The 16,985-nt window shown below is 36.1% G+C and overlaps 1 protein-coding gene across 2 annotated transcripts in view; it reads right to left on the bottom strand.

Annotated features, from left to right (window-relative positions):
- The window catches only part of Kpna5 (karyopherin subunit alpha 5), a 37,084-nt gene extending 21,071 nt beyond the window's left edge, over nucleotides 1–16,013 (bottom strand). Inside the window, exons 1-7 of one of the 2 annotated variants that reach the window (XM_069986975.1) lie at nucleotides 15,858–16,013; nucleotides 14,005–14,138; nucleotides 10,590–10,691; nucleotides 10,372–10,471; nucleotides 6,465–6,559; nucleotides 4,494–4,625; nucleotides 1,212–1,300 (exon numbers count right to left, since the gene is read on the bottom strand). In XM_069986975.1, coding sequence (XP_069843076.1) covers nucleotides 1,212–1,300; nucleotides 4,494–4,625; nucleotides 6,465–6,559; nucleotides 10,372–10,471; nucleotides 10,590–10,691; nucleotides 14,005–14,138; nucleotides 15,858–15,861 — 656 coding nt within the window. In that variant the 5' untranslated portion in view covers nucleotides 15,862–16,013. Of the gene's footprint in view, nucleotides 1–1,211; nucleotides 1,301–4,493; nucleotides 4,626–6,464; nucleotides 6,560–9,033; nucleotides 9,178–10,371; nucleotides 10,472–10,589; nucleotides 10,692–14,004; nucleotides 14,139–15,857 lie in introns of those variants that run through there. The other variant, XM_069986976.1, reaches the window with a different exon arrangement.
- Nucleotides 16,014–16,985: the final 972 nt, after the last annotated feature.

The raw sequence follows: 16,985 nt of genomic DNA, 5'->3' as shown, positions 1-16,985 counted from the left end.
ATATATATTGTCATCTCTTCCACAATATTCTTTTTTTTTTTTTTTGGGGGGGGGTCTGGTCGTTGGTCGTGGGGCCTGAACTCTGGGGCTGGGCGCTGTCCCTCAGCTCTTCAGCTCAAGGCTAGCACTCTACCACTTGAGCCATAGCACCACTTCCGGCTTTTTCTGCTTGTGTGGTGCTGAGGAATCAAACCCAGGGCCTCATGCATGCAAGGCAAACACTCTACCACTAAGCCACCTTCCCAGCCCCTGCTTTTTATATTTTTAAGTAGTACAAAGGGGTTTAGATTCTACAAGACAGAGTATAAATACACTGTCTTCTGATCAATGTGTATTTACTTTAAGCATTAGCTAAGTGTGAATTTCAACATGAAAAACAGATAATTCATAATAATTTTTAACCATTTTTAAAGTGACAGCAACTGATAGCTAACCTGACTTAACCTTTTTTTTTATTACATACTTATTATTTTATTACCACCAACTTGGGATACAAAAGAGAAGAAACCTAGGGACAGACACCAAAAGTAAAAAGACAAACAAAATGCTCAGTTAATATATCATCATATATGCAGTTCAGAAGAATGTCATACTGAAACTTTGTTTTTAATAGTGAAGACTTCAGTATGACTCTGTTATTGAACTCTATCAGTATTTTCTTTTGTGATTCAGCTAAACTCTCATAAATGGAACATTAAGTTTGGATAAAACCAAAATTGATGAAATTATAAGTGGTTTGGTGGCTTGAGAGTAGTTCCTCAATTAATGTCAGTTACATAAAATCCTTTGGAGAAATTATTTCTGCCCACAGAAACTACTTATTTTTATACAGGAATGAAATATTTACATATTAGTGTCTAGAAGTTAACTATTCAATCTTCACCTAGAAATGGAGAATGATATAGAAATGATAAATGGTAGAAGTTTTTGTTTTCCTTGCCACTGGCATTTAGCCTAACTGAAGATCCTTTCAGGGGACTAACCTGTTTTTCTTGAGGGTAAAATGCCTGGTTAATCATTAAAATACACACAACTGAGAATAATGCTGCATTAATACAGAAGTTTATCTTAAGATTTTTTATTTTATACTCATGTTTAATTAGCCTTGCTAATTCTAAGCAAAATTATAAAACACTAACTATACATGTAGAAAATATGGTGGAGTACAAATTTTATTTTCTAAAAATAGAATTGTAAACAATTATACTTACTCTAAAAGAGGTGGAAGTATTTCACAATTTAAAACAAAATCTCGGCATTCTGCATTGTCACCAGCAATATTACCAAGTGCCCACACAGCCTTAGAAAAGTAAGAAAGAATATTCTCTCAGTATCTTAAGTAAGATGCTGTCTCTTAAGAGGAAGAGTTCAGTACAAAATGAGTAAGGAAATAATTTTTAGCAATGTGAGAAAGCAAAATTAAAATAGAAAACAAGAAAAAAGAATAAAAGGTGATTTTACAGTATTTTAAATCAAATTGAAAGAGCATTAAAAAAGTTTTCCTTACATTCTAGTAAAAATTTCTATTCCATTCAACACAGAGAACAAGCTACATGGAGAGTCGAATTTAGTAAATTTTCTAATATATTTATACTGAAGTTTGCCCTTATGCTAAGAAATCCCCTAACTGGAAAGGCTTGTAAATAAGATGAGAAAGAGGGCAGGAGACATAGCTCAAGTGATAGAGCACTTGCTTAGTTAGGCAAGGTCCTGAGTTCAAACCACAAACTTAAAATAATTTTTTTAAAGAAATAAAGTTGACAAAAATTAACAGTGAATATGAGAATAAATTTAAAAGTGGTCAGGGTATATTATAACTATTGAATAGGAGTATAAATTTAAAATTGGTCAGGGTATATTATACTTTTTAAATAAATGTTAGTAAAGGATAACATTAGTTATTACTAAATTCCAATTCAATAACCAATTATGCAAATACAAATTATTATATTCTAATTTCAAACTTTTCATGTAAGTACAAAGGACATTGTGTTTTCAACTTGGAAAACTTTGACATTTAAACATGAGTAAATACTTTTAACATCTACTTAAAATGATTTGGATTTTTTTTTTTTTTTTTTGGGTCCAGTCGTGGGGCCTGAACTCTGGGCCTGGGCGCTGTCCCTCAGCTCTTCAGCTCAAGGCTAGCGCTCTACCACTTGAGCCACAGCGCCACTTCTGGCTTTTTTTCTTTTTGCTTATGTGGTGCTGAGGAATCGAACCCATGGCCTCAGGCATGCAAGGCAAGTGCTCTACCACTGAGCCACCTTCCCAGCCCTGATTTGGATTTTTTTTTAACCCCTGAAAAGAGCAACAACTCCTGTGAAGATATTTATCATCCTGTGGACTATAATGTTAGTGAGGGTATTAATTACTTGCTCTTATTTTTTAAGAGGCCAATTTTTTTTTTTTACAATTTTATTGTTATAATAAAGGTGAGGTACTGAGAGGTTAGTTACATAAGTCAGGTAAAAAGTACACTTATTTTTTGACATCACTCCTTCCTTCCCATTCTCCCGTTTTTCCCTCCCTTCCCCACCCACAAGCAGTTCATTCTCAAGTGTCTAGTGAGTTCCACTGCTGCGTTTATTTTACCCTCTGTCACTCCTTTTCTATGCTTGTCCTTACCCTCCCAAAGAGACATATAAATGAACAAACAAAACAAAAACAAAAAGGACATCATCAAAAGAAATAAAACCTTTTGATTCCATTTGCTGGAATTATTTTGATAAATATTATTTTATATGAACAGAGGCACACAGGCATTGCACCTTTGTGTTCTTCTCCTGAGTATCCTCCCAGTGTGCCATATAGTTTATCATGTCCCAGTATATTTAAAACTAGCTTTCACGTATGAGAGAAAACATGCAGATTGTCTCTCTGCGCTTGACTTATCTTCACTTAACATGATTTGTTCTAGGCCCACCCATTTCTCTGCAAATGGCTTATTATTCTAATGGCTGTGTAAAATTCCATTTTATGTTAGTACCATATTTTCTGGATCCACTCATCTATTGTAGGCTGGGCTGTTTCCATAGTTTGGCTAGTGTGAATAGTGCAGCAATGAACATGGATGTGCAAGTTATCTTTATGGTATCCTGGCATGTGATGTTCTAGGCAGATGCCCAGAAGTGGAATGGCTGGATCATAGGCAAGATTTATGTTTAGGTTTTTAAGGAACCTCCAGACTACTGTCCAGAGTGGTTGTACTAGTTTTAGTTTGCATTACTACCAATTGTACAATAGGGTTCTTTTCCCCCACATCCCACCAACATTTGTTGTTCAAATTCATGATGTTGGCCAATCTAACTGGGGTGAGATGGAATCTACGAGTTGTTTTGATATGCATTTCCTTTATGGCCAGGGATGATTTACATTTCCTCATGTGTTTCTTTGCATTCTTAGCTCTTTTTTGGATAAGTCTCTCTTTAGTTCCTTTGCCCATTTAGTGATTGGTTTATTAGCTTGGAGGGGTTAGTTTCTTGAGCTCTTGTTTATTTTGAGTATTAGGTCTTTGTCTAATGTATTGCCCATAAAGATCTCCCAGTTTGTTGGCTGACTTTCTATGTCCTTTGTCCTTGGCTGTACAGAAACTTTTAGTTTGATATAATCCCATTTGTCAAGTCTCTCTCCTATCTGCTGCACACCTGGAACTCTTTTCAAAAAGTTTCTGCCTACTCTCTTTTTGCAGGTCTGATGTTAAGATCTTTGACCCACTTTGAGTTGATACTAGTGCAGGGTGACAAACAGCAATTCATTTTTATTTTTCTGCATATCAATGCCCAGTTTTCCCAATACCAATTACTGAAGAGGCTATCTTTTTTCTACTGTGTATCTTTGGTTCCCTTATCAGATATCAGATAAGTGTAGGTATATAGTTTCATTTCCTGGTCTTATAGTCTCTTCTATTGATCTTGGGTCTATTTTTGTGCCAATACAAAGTTGTTTTTGTTATTATAGTGTTATAGTAGAGTTTGAGGTCTGGGATTGTGACACCACCAGCATTACTTTTTTTTGCCTAGAATTGCTTTGGTTATTTGAGGTCTTTTGTTTTCCCATATGAACTTTTGGATTGTTTCCTCTATCTTGGTAAAGAACTTCATTGGGATTTTGATGGGGATTGCATTCAAATTTGATTGCATTAAATTTGTACATCATTTCTGGCAATATGGCCATTTTTACAATATTAATTCTACTTCTCCATAAACATGAACAGTCTTTCCAGAGCTCAATTTTTAAATACTAACTTGAGCTACTAACTTTCCAGGGTCTCAATAAGAACAGTGACTCCTTTGCTAGTCAAGATCTCACATAGAGAGAACCCAAGATCTATGCCCCAGGCAATTCATTCTTCTATTCTTCAAATTTGAGAGAAACTGTAAAGAAACTAGTGTATTTTAACAAATGCAATGCACAGGCACATTAGGCACAAAACCAATCACAAGTCATAATCACAAATGGTATTTTTCAAGAAAATATAAACTAGAACTTACTTGCTCCTGAACATCTTCGTGTTCTGAATTAAGAAGTTTAATAAAGATTGGAACAGCCCCCGTTTCAATTACTACTTTGGTATGCAGAAAAGTTCCAGATGCTATATTAGTTAATGCCCACGCAGCTTCAAACTAAAGGGTAAAAGTAAAATAAGATTCTCTATGAAATCAGGTTTCAGAGACAGAAACCCTTAGCTAAGAAAAATTAGAATTTAATCAAGAGCCAAGAAGGAATATAATGAGAAACTTGTAATCCCAACAATAAATACATTTTGTAATTCCTATAGCTTGTAATGCTTACTATTAGGGAGTCTGCTGTTCAAAGTAAACAGTTCAAAAATCAATACTTTTTTTTTTTAATTGGAGCTAAGAGTCTCACAGACTTTCCTGCCCTGGTTGGCTTTGAACCTCAATCTTCAGATCTCAGCCTTCTGAGTAGCTAGGATTACAGGTGTGAGCCACAAGCACCAGCTTTCAGTATTTTCTTTAATACAGCAAAAGAATCTTAAGAGGTACCTATTTTCCTAGTTAGCACTAAACTGCACATAAAAACATGAAAATTAAAAGTCAAAGGCTAGAAATCTGGCTCAAGTGGTAGAGCACTTGCCTAGCAAGCTCCTGGCCTGAGTTCAAACACCATACTTCAAAAGAAAAAAAAACAAAACATACAGATCATACAGAAAACAAAAACCTGAGAGGACTTTTGACATTAAAATATTTGTAAACTTTAGCAAATTTATTATCAGTAGTAAATTACATAAGAACTTGTTTTATTTGTCTTCACCTTTACTCAAAAGCTGAATGAAAATATCAAAGGCAATGGTACAATGGAGTAATTTTAAAATGGAAAAGTCTCAGGGCCTTGCCATTACTATGTAAGTACTTTACAACTTGAGCTTTTCCTGGAGTCCTTTTGCTTTAATTTTTAGTCAGGGTCTTGGCTAATGTTGGACCATGATCCTATTCCTTCTGCACAGCTAGGATTACAGACATGTCCCACCTTGCCTGGCCTGTATGTTGAGATGGGTTATTCCTAACGTTTTGCCTAGCGTGGCCTCTTGATCTTCATTTCCTTAGTAGCTAGGATTATAGGCATGTGCCATCACACCCAGCCAGAAAATTATTTTAAAGACTTCTCAAACTGTAATAATATCATGGTTGAGAAGTAATAATCTTTAAGACCAATATAGTGATAATCACACTTTTTAGTAGATTGTACTTAGTATTTTTTTTCAAAAAAAAATCTAACTGATTAATGAAAAATGACTTTAGGGATAAAAGTGAAAACTATGATCATCTAAGAACCAAATTTAACTATGACCATCTAAGAACTAAATTTAACTATATCTTAGTTTGAAGTTTCTAAAACATAAAGTTATTAAGGCTAACAACTATAAACATTTTATTAATGTTAGTAATGATATGCTTTCCAGAATTGTTCAATAAAACAATTCTCAGGGAAATGGTGCTGTGGATCAAGTGGTAGAGTGCTCGCCTTAAGCTGAAGAGTTCAGGGACAGCTCCTAGGCCCAGAGATCAAGCCCATGACAGACCAAAAAAAAAAAAAAACAGTACTAGGCAGGCACCGTGCAGTGGCTCATGCTTGTAACCCTAGCTACTCAGGAGGCTGAGATCTGAGGATGGAGGTTCAAAGCCAGCCAGGGCAGGAAAAGTCCATGAGACTCTTATATCCAATAAACCACTCAGAAAACCGAAAGTAGCCCTGTGGCTCAAGTGGTAGAGCACTAGCCTTGAGCTAAAGAGCTGAAGGACAGCGCCCAGGCCAGAGTTCAAGCTCCGCAACAGACAAAATAAACTAGTACTGTAACCATGTCCAGGACAGTGCAGTTGACACTACTTTTTATTTTATTACCAAATAACACTGAATACTTACAAGAAGAAACTGTTTCCACTAGAAACTTTAATATATTATTTCTATAAAGAGATTAAGAATGAAAACTTGAGACTCACTTGTAAAGTGCAATTTTCAGTTCTTTCAAGAAATTTTACAAATCTCTGTACAACTCCTGGCTTTTGTATAACTTGATCTATTGGGGGATTAGGTTCTAAAAATTGAGAGAAAAGTATTATCAAACAAGACATGAAAAGACAATAACGTGGTTGTCATTCAATTAACAGGCACATAAAAATTTTCACTGATCTAAGTTTAAAGCTATTATCTGAATGTAACTGAAAACAAGTGTTTTCAAAATAAACATTTTTGCAAAGTAAATTTTACATTTCTATTAAAATATAGGGAATTTCAACAGTATTTCCTATGTATTTAAATTTTATAAGCTGAGGCCTATTTTATGAAGCCACCTTTAGAATGTAAGAGAAATATCAATCTAATACTGAAAACAGCAGGTGAGAAAGTATTCATTAACTTTCTACAATACTATCTTCAATTTTCAAAGATCTCTTCCTCATTATTGATCCGAACTTGCTTAAAGTCTCTCAGCCAGATGAAGTTCATTAACTTTCTACAATACTATCTTCAATTTTCAAAGATCTCTTCCTCATTATTGATCCGAACTTGCTTAAAGTCTCTCAGCCAGATGAAGTTCTCTTGTTTATGGATATATTTATGATGTTCAGAAATGTTACTAGACTACCTAAAACTCTTAATAAATTTCATGAAATTTAGAGGTCTTTAAAATCATAAAATTTCTGGGGAATTTATGGAAAATTCAGAAAGTTATTTTAAATATTAACCGAGAACAGAGAAATCCTTGTTCTATCCATGGACAGATAAAAACTGTACCCTTTGGTTCAGTAACTTCTCTGTTCAGTAACTTTTTTGTTAATTCAATCATCACTTATCATTTTCAGATGTGATAGCTGACAAAGTACCTAAATGGTTTTTTTCTTTCCTAGATTTCAGACCAGATTTAAGCATTATATGCATTTTTATTTTCACACCTTTAAAATGTAACATAACCTAAATCAAACACATAACTCTGCTTACTCTTTAACCTTTTCCTGTCCACAATCCAAATTTGTCTAGTACTGTGTCATCTGCCCATGTAGTTACACACAGAATTCTCATTTCTACTTCTAACTTGTGTAATTATACCCAGTTTAGATTTTTCAAAATGTTAATTCTAGATGCTCAATATGTTGTTATAGTAATAAAACAGAACAATACAGTATTAATCCTTTTTACTTCCTTTTTAAAAATAAAAATTCAGAATGTAGTTACTACATTTACCTTCTTCTTTTCCAAAATTCTAAATATACTACCTTTTTTTTAAAGCTTAAGAACAGAATTTTTTCCTTGTCTTTTCAAGGAATAAGAGTTGAGGTTACAATAAGAAAAGAAAACAAAAAGTTGTGGTTAGAGGGTCTGAGAAGTAGATATTGGACTATCAGCTATATCAATACATATAGTTTAGTGATGTCTCTAAATGTCATAAATAAGAACTCAAATATGGTCTCTTCATGGAGAATTATGAGCAATACATTTAGAAAATAAATACAAAAAAAAGAAATCATTCAAAGTGGAACTGGATCATCACAGAATCTAACATAAATCTGAACTGGAATACTGATCTACAGAATACTGAAATTATATTATTTACAGAATATTCTATATTATCTTATAAACATGAAAACTACTACACAATACTTTTTGTCATTATGACAATATATATTATAAAAATATAAGCAAAATAGTGCTGTTAGTGCTTTAACAGCACTAGTGATGAAAACAAAAAAAAGTGGAGAAATTTCTGTAAAACTAGGATTAAAGTGTCATTTGTGATTTATATCCACAAGAGTGGCTATAATAGGGAAATAAATCTTATGAAATGTCTTATCATGGTTTAAATCAGAGAAGAAAAAGCTCTGAGCAGAGGGTAGGCAATATCTGCCTAGTGCCAACAGTAAGAATGATTACAATAAGTAAATACTCCCCAAAAAAGACAAAACCTAGTGAATTGTGTTTCTCTTAAGTACCACCCAACCTGGAGAAAAAGAAATAGACCACTTGGATTGTGGAAATATGAAAGTATATTTACAAAGTAAATCTATATGCCTTTAAGTCAAAATATTGGAGTTATCTGACATGTGTTTTAATAACATAATAAATTATTTTGTTAAAAAAATCCTCCTGCTGTGTTTGCTTATAGTTCTAGGTATAACTGCTTTCCTATACTGACATATAAAGTAAAACTCCACTGACAGATCAAGTAAAATTATAGTCAAGATACTATTTTTCCAGGCCTGCCAGGTATGGCAGAAATATATCACGACTGCTCTAAACCCAATCTGAGCAAACAAAATCCCAGGATCAAGAAGAACAGAGAAAAAATGACTGCCTCTATGAAAATGATGATAGTTTAACAGAAACACATTATTTTGCATTATTACAGCAAATGAGAATGAAATTTTCTAACCAAAGAATTCTAATTCAGATAAATAGTTCAAAGGCACCAGGAAGATATTATTTATACATGTAAAGACATAAAAGGAACTGTACTAATGCAACTCTCACAGAAAAAGATTTTAGAGAAAAAAATTCTTCAAGCCATGTTCTTACCATAATGAATCAAAATCATGAGTTCAAGAATGGTGAAGTTGTGGTATAAAAATAATGGGGACAAACTCTAAAACTCTTAAACATCATTAAACTGACAGGAGCTCTGCTAATCAGTTATGATATCAGGCACATATCAAAAAGAAATCCTGAAAGAGAATATGAAAATGTAAAAAATTATTGTAAAAATATGAATCTGACAAAAAAATGACAAAAATCTTTACATAGTAGGAGGAAAAATGATTATTGATTGTATAAAGATTTCTTAACATTGCTGAATTACTTCAGCATGAATGATGAAAATGAACACAAAAGGAAATGTATTCATGAATATGTACTACAAACAAGAAAACAATGACAACAGCCTTAGAATCCATGCTGACCTGACTAAAGGATTTCTTTCATTACTCCTGTTTTAATAAATTCTATCTTTCTCAAAGATACGGCAGATGATCCAAAGACATTTTTAAAATTATTATCAGTTCATAGATGTAATTCCACATAAGGATTGCTAATCCTATAAATAACATGAAAACACAAAAGTTTACATTTTTACTAATGAAGTTTTACGTACTCTATATTAAGTTAGATAAATAACAAACAGGAAATTATAATCACAAAGTTTACCATTCAAACCCTAATACTGAAAGTACAAAAGAAGAAAAACTAACAAAAACCAAACCAAACTGCAGTACTAGTGGCTCACACCTATAATCCTACCTACTTAGGATATTGAGAGCAGGAGAATAGAAGTCCAACCTAGGCAGAAAAGTCCAAGAGACTCCATCTCCAAAATAACCAGCAAAAAACAAAGCTGAAGGCACGACTCCAGCTGTACAAAGTCAGTGGGTCAATCAAAACCAAGCAAGTTTAAGGCCCTGTATTCAAAACCCTACACTGGCAAAAATAAATAAATAAAATAAACAAAGAAAAATTCCACTGGCTAATAAAAGCAGCTAGCTAGGTACAATGTCACACACTTAGGAGGCTGACAACATGGATCAAGAATTTGAGTTAGGGCTTTCTAGAGGGTTTGATACCATTCTGAGCTATATATAGCAAGACCCTCTCATCCAATGGAAAAAAAATACCTAAAAAATGCTTCTTTTATTTTTAGCACAATATTATTTTTGCCTTCATATTTATTCAAATTATTTTGTATTTTGCAATTTTCTACAATGTTATCTTGATAATATGCTTTAAAATGTTATTTACAAGTATATTTTAAAGAAAAAACAAAGAAACTAAGACTAGTGGCAGAGAAACATCTTAAAATTTACCTAATAAAATAAAACCACTATAGAATCCTATATCAAATGAGCACATTAGATTAATTCTTGCCTTTAGAAAGCAGCTTTCTAAATTTCTGTGTTGCTGTTAGCTGTTGCTCAGCATTATTAGAAAAAATCATCTGAACCATATCTGCAGTAATAACTTCTTCCTAAAACACACAAAAAGAATTAACATCAAAATATTTTACATGAGTAATATTTGACGTATGTACTAGGTCTTAAGTATTACTGAGGTACAATTCCTACTGTATTTTTTATAAAGTATACCTCTGGAATGGGTACGGTGGAGCTGATATCTGGATCCTGGATAGGACTTTCTAGCATAGAATCATCACATCTAGGCAAAGAGACATTTCTGCGCTTGAACAGCTGCAACAGAGAAACCACTTTATAGACTTATCTTTCCGTTAAATATTCAATTGCCACAGAATTCCATTTTGCATCTGAGCAAGCAAAACAAAAATTTAGTAATCTAAAATATTAAATACAACCCCCTGTATAACTAACTGATGCTAATAAAAATATTTATACAGTTTAAAGCCATTTAAGAGTATATATTACCACATTGGATTATACCTAAGAATTTTTAAACAAATCTGTCAGAGAGATAACACATAATATATTAAAAATTAGAATATCCAAATAACAAGCAGTAAAGAAAAATTCTCAAGAAAAAGGACCACATACTTTTTAATTTAGGAGTACATTAATGTAAAAGAGAAGGACAAAGACATGGTGAAGTCACTAAAGGAAAATTATAAGAACATTTCCTAAATTAAAATTAAGATAAATCTAGCTATATTCTTTTTTGATAGCTAAATAAATACTGTTCTTCTATCTGTATATGTTTCTTTGCTTTCTGATGTGGAGTTTAAACTCAGGACTTTCACACTTGCTAGGTTGGGATGCTCCCATATGAGTCATGCCCAGGCCTTTTTACTTTATTTTTCAGATAGGGCCTTGTGTTTTGTTGCCTAGGATCTCCCTGTCTCCTTTATAGTGGGTATTATGGTGGATCATCAACTTTGGTGGTCTCATTAATTTTCTCTTGTAGGTTAGTATTAAACCACAATCCTACTATCTCTACATCCCAAGTAGCTACAACTAAGTGTATTGCCACTATTCTATAATTTCTGGTAGAAGACATTTTATTATTTACTTTATTTTCAGTTATTATATAGTATTATTCAAGATACTACAGATAAGGAGATAACAGACAAATTAGATATACTTCTAAGACAGGGCTTTTTCTTTACTAGTCTTTATAACACATCAGTTTTAACTTGTAGATGACACCATACCCTCTTCTTTTATTTATATTTCTAAATTTTAATACTGATTAGAATGAAGAATGTCAAGATTTGAGCCACAGCGCCACTTCCGTTTTTTTTTTCTTTTTGCTTATGTGCTGCTGAGGAATCTAACCCAGGGCCTCAGGCATGCAAGGCAAGCGCTCTACCAGAGCCACCTTCCTAGCCCCACCATTCGAGTTTTTTGTACTAAGGGATCATGTTCTACCACTTGAGTCACAGCTCATTTTAAGCTTTTTTGTGTGTGATTTAATTGGAGATAAGTCTCATGGATTTTCCCAGCTGGGCTTCAAACTGAGATCATCAGATCTCAGCCTCCTGAGTACCTAAGGATTACAGGCAGGAGCCAGCAGCACCCAACAAGATATACTCTCTTAAGTGATTTTCTATTCCTTATAAAGTCACAAATGCAAAGAGGTTAAGAGACCTGGTGGATGAGACTGGAGATAGAAGAAAATGAGTAACATTGGAAAACCAAAAAATGAAAAATGAGTCAGGAATAAAAATTTCTCAAAACTATTAGACACAATTGCATTTAGATTTACATTTCAAAATAAAACCTATTTCTGCTTAAGTTTTAGCAACAGAAACAAGAAGTCAGATTCACCAGACACTGGTGACTCACACCTGTAATCCAAGCTACTCAGGAAGCTGAGATCTGAGGATCACAGTATAAAGCCAGTCCAGGTAAGAAAGTCTGTGAAACTCTTATCTCCAATTAATCACCAGAAAACCAAAATGGAGTTGTGGCTCTAAGTGGCAGAACAAAAACAGCTCAGGAACAGAACTCAGGCCTGGAGTTCAAGCCCAAAGACAGACAAAAACAAAAACCACTATTGAGTATTCACATAGGAAATGCTGTTTGCTTTTAAAGGATGGTTTTCAGTAATATCTCTTTAACTTCTTTCTTTTAGTTAAAAGAATAACAGTATCTTGATTCTGATCATCTTCTGGTTTTGATCATGGCAGCTTGTCACCAGAATTTTGGGCCAAATGAATGTTCCAAGTCACTTCTGAAATTTGACAGGATAATAATTTTTAGTTCACTTTTTCCAAGCAGAGCCAATAACTGTCCACTCTGAGCAGAAAACAGTAATAGAAGATAGACCTTCTGTTCTCTCTATCCCTTTTAAGATTTAAAGAAGCTAGACACTGATGGCTCACGTCTGTAATCCTAGCTACTCAGGAGCCTGAGATCTGAGGATCGAAGTTCAAAGCCAGCCCAGACAGGAAAGTCCAGGAGACTCTTATCTCCAATTAACCACCAGAAAACTGGAAGTGGCACTGTGGCTCAAGTACACTACCCTTAAGCTGAAGACCTCAGAGACAGCGCTCAGGCCCAGAGTTCAAGACCCATGACCAACCAAAAAAAAGATTAAAAGGGACCAGTCATTTCACTTAAAGGGGCAATGAAAAGGGACAGATAGAGAAGGAAACAGAAGTTATTTTATTTTTATTTGACAAATATCAAGAGTCAGAATAAGAAGTTAAACCCAGTAAACAAACTGGAAAAGTAGATTAGTTACTCTTTTATCAGATCTCTTCTACTATTAAAGTATAAGACTGAAAATATGAGAGGGGCTACCTAAATCTGCCTAAATCTCCTATAGGAAGGAGTATCTAAATCTAATTTCTTATTGGGCCTAATTATCACACATTTGTAACTATAGCTACACAGATGGCTGAGATCTGAGAATCATAGTTTGAGGCCAGCCCAGGTAGACAACCTAAGTCTATTACCCTCCCTCAACTAACCAGCAAGGTAGGCTCAAGTGGTAGAGTACTAAAAAGACAAAGCAACACATCCCCAAATCTGCTTCCTTTGAAATGATAAAAATCTGAGAACTCCTTATAAATGGACAGAGATTGAATGAAAGGGAATTCCTGGCAAAAGAAGCTTACCTATGCTTTGGGTAGGCTCCACCTATTTTATCAACTAAGAATTACAAGTTTGCCAGATGACATGACCTTGTAATATTCCCTCAAAAAGGTACAAGGTACATATAGAAGCCACCATTTTAAGTCTTAATTCACCTTTCTTGCCTGGGAGCAAGAAATGTTTCTCTCTTTTTCTATTTCTCCCTATTTTAAGCCTATACTAAAATAAATCTTTGCTGAAACATTCTTAGCAGTGGGGTACAGACATAACATTAAAAAGTTCACTGATAAAACAGGAAAGTCATTCTTCTCAGTGACAAATAGAAAATGTAATATTTAGTAATTAAACATTAAAAATTTAATAATTAAACATTAGATTTAGTGGTAATCAATTTTCTAAATCACATTTTCATTCAAAATTATCTCAAACTTGGCAATAGTAAAATTTTAAACCTGAATACATTTGTGTTAAGTAAATTATTTTTAAATTCTACCTGTTCTTCCCTTTTTTGTTTTCGAAGTTGTATTCCTTCTTCTTCTCTTCGTCTACGCATCTCTTGAGGATTCAGAGCTTTATTCTTATAACTTTTCATCCTATAGTTATCTTTCCCTGGACTAGCCATGGAATCTTAAGAGAAGAAAACAGATAGTTCTCACACTGTAAGAGGCTTACGTTAAGGCCATTAAATTCAGGCATATTACACAGAACAAAATTTGTTCTGATACTTATGCACAAAGAACACATTTTCTTGCCTATATCAAAATGAAACAGTAAGATCAATCCCCAGATACTAAAAGGGGTAATTATTTTATATATTAAAAAAATTCCCCCAAACCAAATGGCTACTAAATATTCTAGACCTCTAAATGTTTTTGATCACATATCTGTATGTATGAAAGAGAGATCACATTTATCCTCAGTACTTATTTCTATACATGTGTTAATATCTTAATGTACTACCCACCATTAAATTCACAATGAAATAGCATTTTTAAAAAAGAATAATTTTAAAAGGAAAACTACTAATATTTTCTGACCATGTTTGATTATACAACTTTGGGCCTACTCCAGCACACAGGTATATTTAGAAACCACTTCTGCAACTGTTAACCTATTCGGCCAAACTAAACCATTTCAACAGGTACATTTCAATATAAATTTGTCTTCCAAATAAAATATAGCCCCAACATTGCATATGTCATGTTCTTCTTTCTTCACTGTTTTCATTTTCACAGTGCTGCTTTAAAAAGGATGTCAAGGCCAAGAAAAAGTCTCTAAAGATGCTTCCTCACCCAATGAAACTGTTTCCTGAAAATAAAATAGTTGAACTGTCTTTCTTCAAAGGCTGGAATTTCATAAAAATATTTATTTTTATTGCTGTTGGTACTAACATTTTGAACTCAGGATCTCAAACACACTGGGCCAGCTTGATGGCTAGGACCTGCACTCTACCTCTTGCGCCACACCTCCAGTCCAAGTTTTCTTTTTCTGAAATTTACAACCTGGATTTCTGAAGCCAGGTCTATATGTTTGGATGCTTAATTAGAATATCACAAGATTCTATGAGGGATTGCAGACTGGGCGCACTTACAACAAGCAGTACTTAGGTCTGAAGGACAGGACAGGTGTCTGCTTCTGGCTTACTTATTCTCCTTCCTGCAAAATATGACTCATTATGAAGCATCGAAATAGAGAGGCGAGTTATAAATCCTTCTGTCCTCTGTGTGTGTGTGTGTGTGTGTGTGCTCAAGAGTACAATTTCGCTGCTGGCGTTCTGAAGTATCACGGTGCAAGCGCACAGCTTTCCAATCTTCCCATTTCTTCGGCGTGATCCAGGAAACGCAATGAAATGTTCTCCGGCAGCAGGGGTCGGCACGGTGTGGAGGCTGGCAGGGGCAGGTGGGGGTGAGGCACAGAGGGTCCCCAGGATCGCCGGTCTCGTCGTGAGGTTAGGGTTGGCACGTCCACAACTGATGGACGTCCGGGCCCCACCAGGTATGGGAGACAAGCGCCCGGAGGCCGGACGGGCGGACGGGCGGGCGGACACGGCTGGCCGGCCGGGCGGGGCGGACCCGGCGGGGCGGACCCGACGGGGTGACCCATGGCCGTGGCCCCGCCGACCCGGCTCTGGGAGCCCCCAGCACGACAGCCCGCGCCGGTCAGCGACGGCGTCACCGCGCCGCGGTCGCTGCGCCCGGCGGGGCGGCTGCCACGCCCCCCGCCCCCCCCATGCCGCTGTCCGCCGGGGACCCAGCTGCAAACCCGGTGGTCCCGCTAACTACCGCCCCCCCCCCGAGAGTGCAAGCGCTAGAATCCCCCCAACCTGGCCTACGTCACCCCACTTACCCATGGGAGTGGAACTCTCCGGCACCCTGACCTGCGGGTCCCCGGCGGCGACGTCCGCGGCGGATAGCAGAACGATCGGCACTGCTCCCTCAGAGCCCCCGAGCGCAGTCCAAGATGGCGGCCACCTGCGCCCCTTCCCCGAGACCCCGCCGCTAGCTTCCCAGAAGCCCTTGCTATCCGCGGCGGCCGCGGCGGTGGAGGCGGCAGGGGGCGTGGCTATAGGAGGGGAGGCGTGGCTCCGATTGTGGACGGGGCGGAGAAAAGCGCGCTGTGTGTGCAGACCTCTGCTACCGCTTAGCTCTTCTCTCGCTTCTTCAGTTCAGTTTCTCATTCCCAGTAGCCAGACCGTCACGGATCCTCTGCGTACCCACAAGGAATGAGTTCTCATCGGGTCACCAATTCATCCATCCGTCTGTCCGTCCTACAGTACAGTGCTGATTGAGAAGTCTAATCTTTGACACGCACCTCTTGGAGAGGGAGGAATCCAACAGTCCAAGAAACCTGGTAAAAATTTCTGGTGGAATGAAGAAATGTTCAACATCCCTAGCCATAAAAGAAATGCAAATCAAAACAACATTGAGATATCACCTCACTCCAGTTAGAACGGCTAAAATCAAGAACTCTAACAACAACAGATGCTGGAGGGGATGTGGACAGAAGGGAACCTTACTTCATTGTTGGTGGGAATGTAAACTTGTTCAACCACTTTGGAAAGCAGTATGGAGGTTCCTCAAAAGACTCCACATAGAGCTCCCTATGACCCAGCAATCCCACTTTTGGGCATTTATCCAAATGTTTACAAACAAGACCACACTAAAGCTACCAGCACAACTATGTTTATTGCAGCATTATTTACCATAGCTAAGATATGGAACCAACCCAGATGCCCCTCAGTAGATGAATGGATCAAGAAAATGTGGTATATATACACAATGGAATTCTATGCCTCCATCAGAAAGAATGACATTGCCCCATTTGTTAGGAAATGGAAAAACTTGGAAAAAATTATATTAAGTGAAGTAAGCGAGGCCCAAAGAAACATAGGTCCCATGGTTTCCCTTATTTGCAATATCTAGTATATGTATGAGTCAAGCGGAAAAGATCAGATAATGTGATATCAGGAAAATG

Source organism: Dipodomys merriami, unplaced genomic scaffold (genome assembly GCF_024711535.1).
Source record: "Dipodomys merriami isolate MVZ:Mamm:240054 unplaced genomic scaffold, mDipMer1.0.p SCAF_335, whole genome shotgun sequence".
Taxonomy (NCBI): domain Eukaryota; kingdom Metazoa; phylum Chordata; class Mammalia; order Rodentia; family Heteromyidae; genus Dipodomys; species Dipodomys merriami.
The sequence above is the reverse complement of the archived record's forward strand: the minus strand, read 5'-3'. Positions and strand labels throughout refer to the sequence as shown.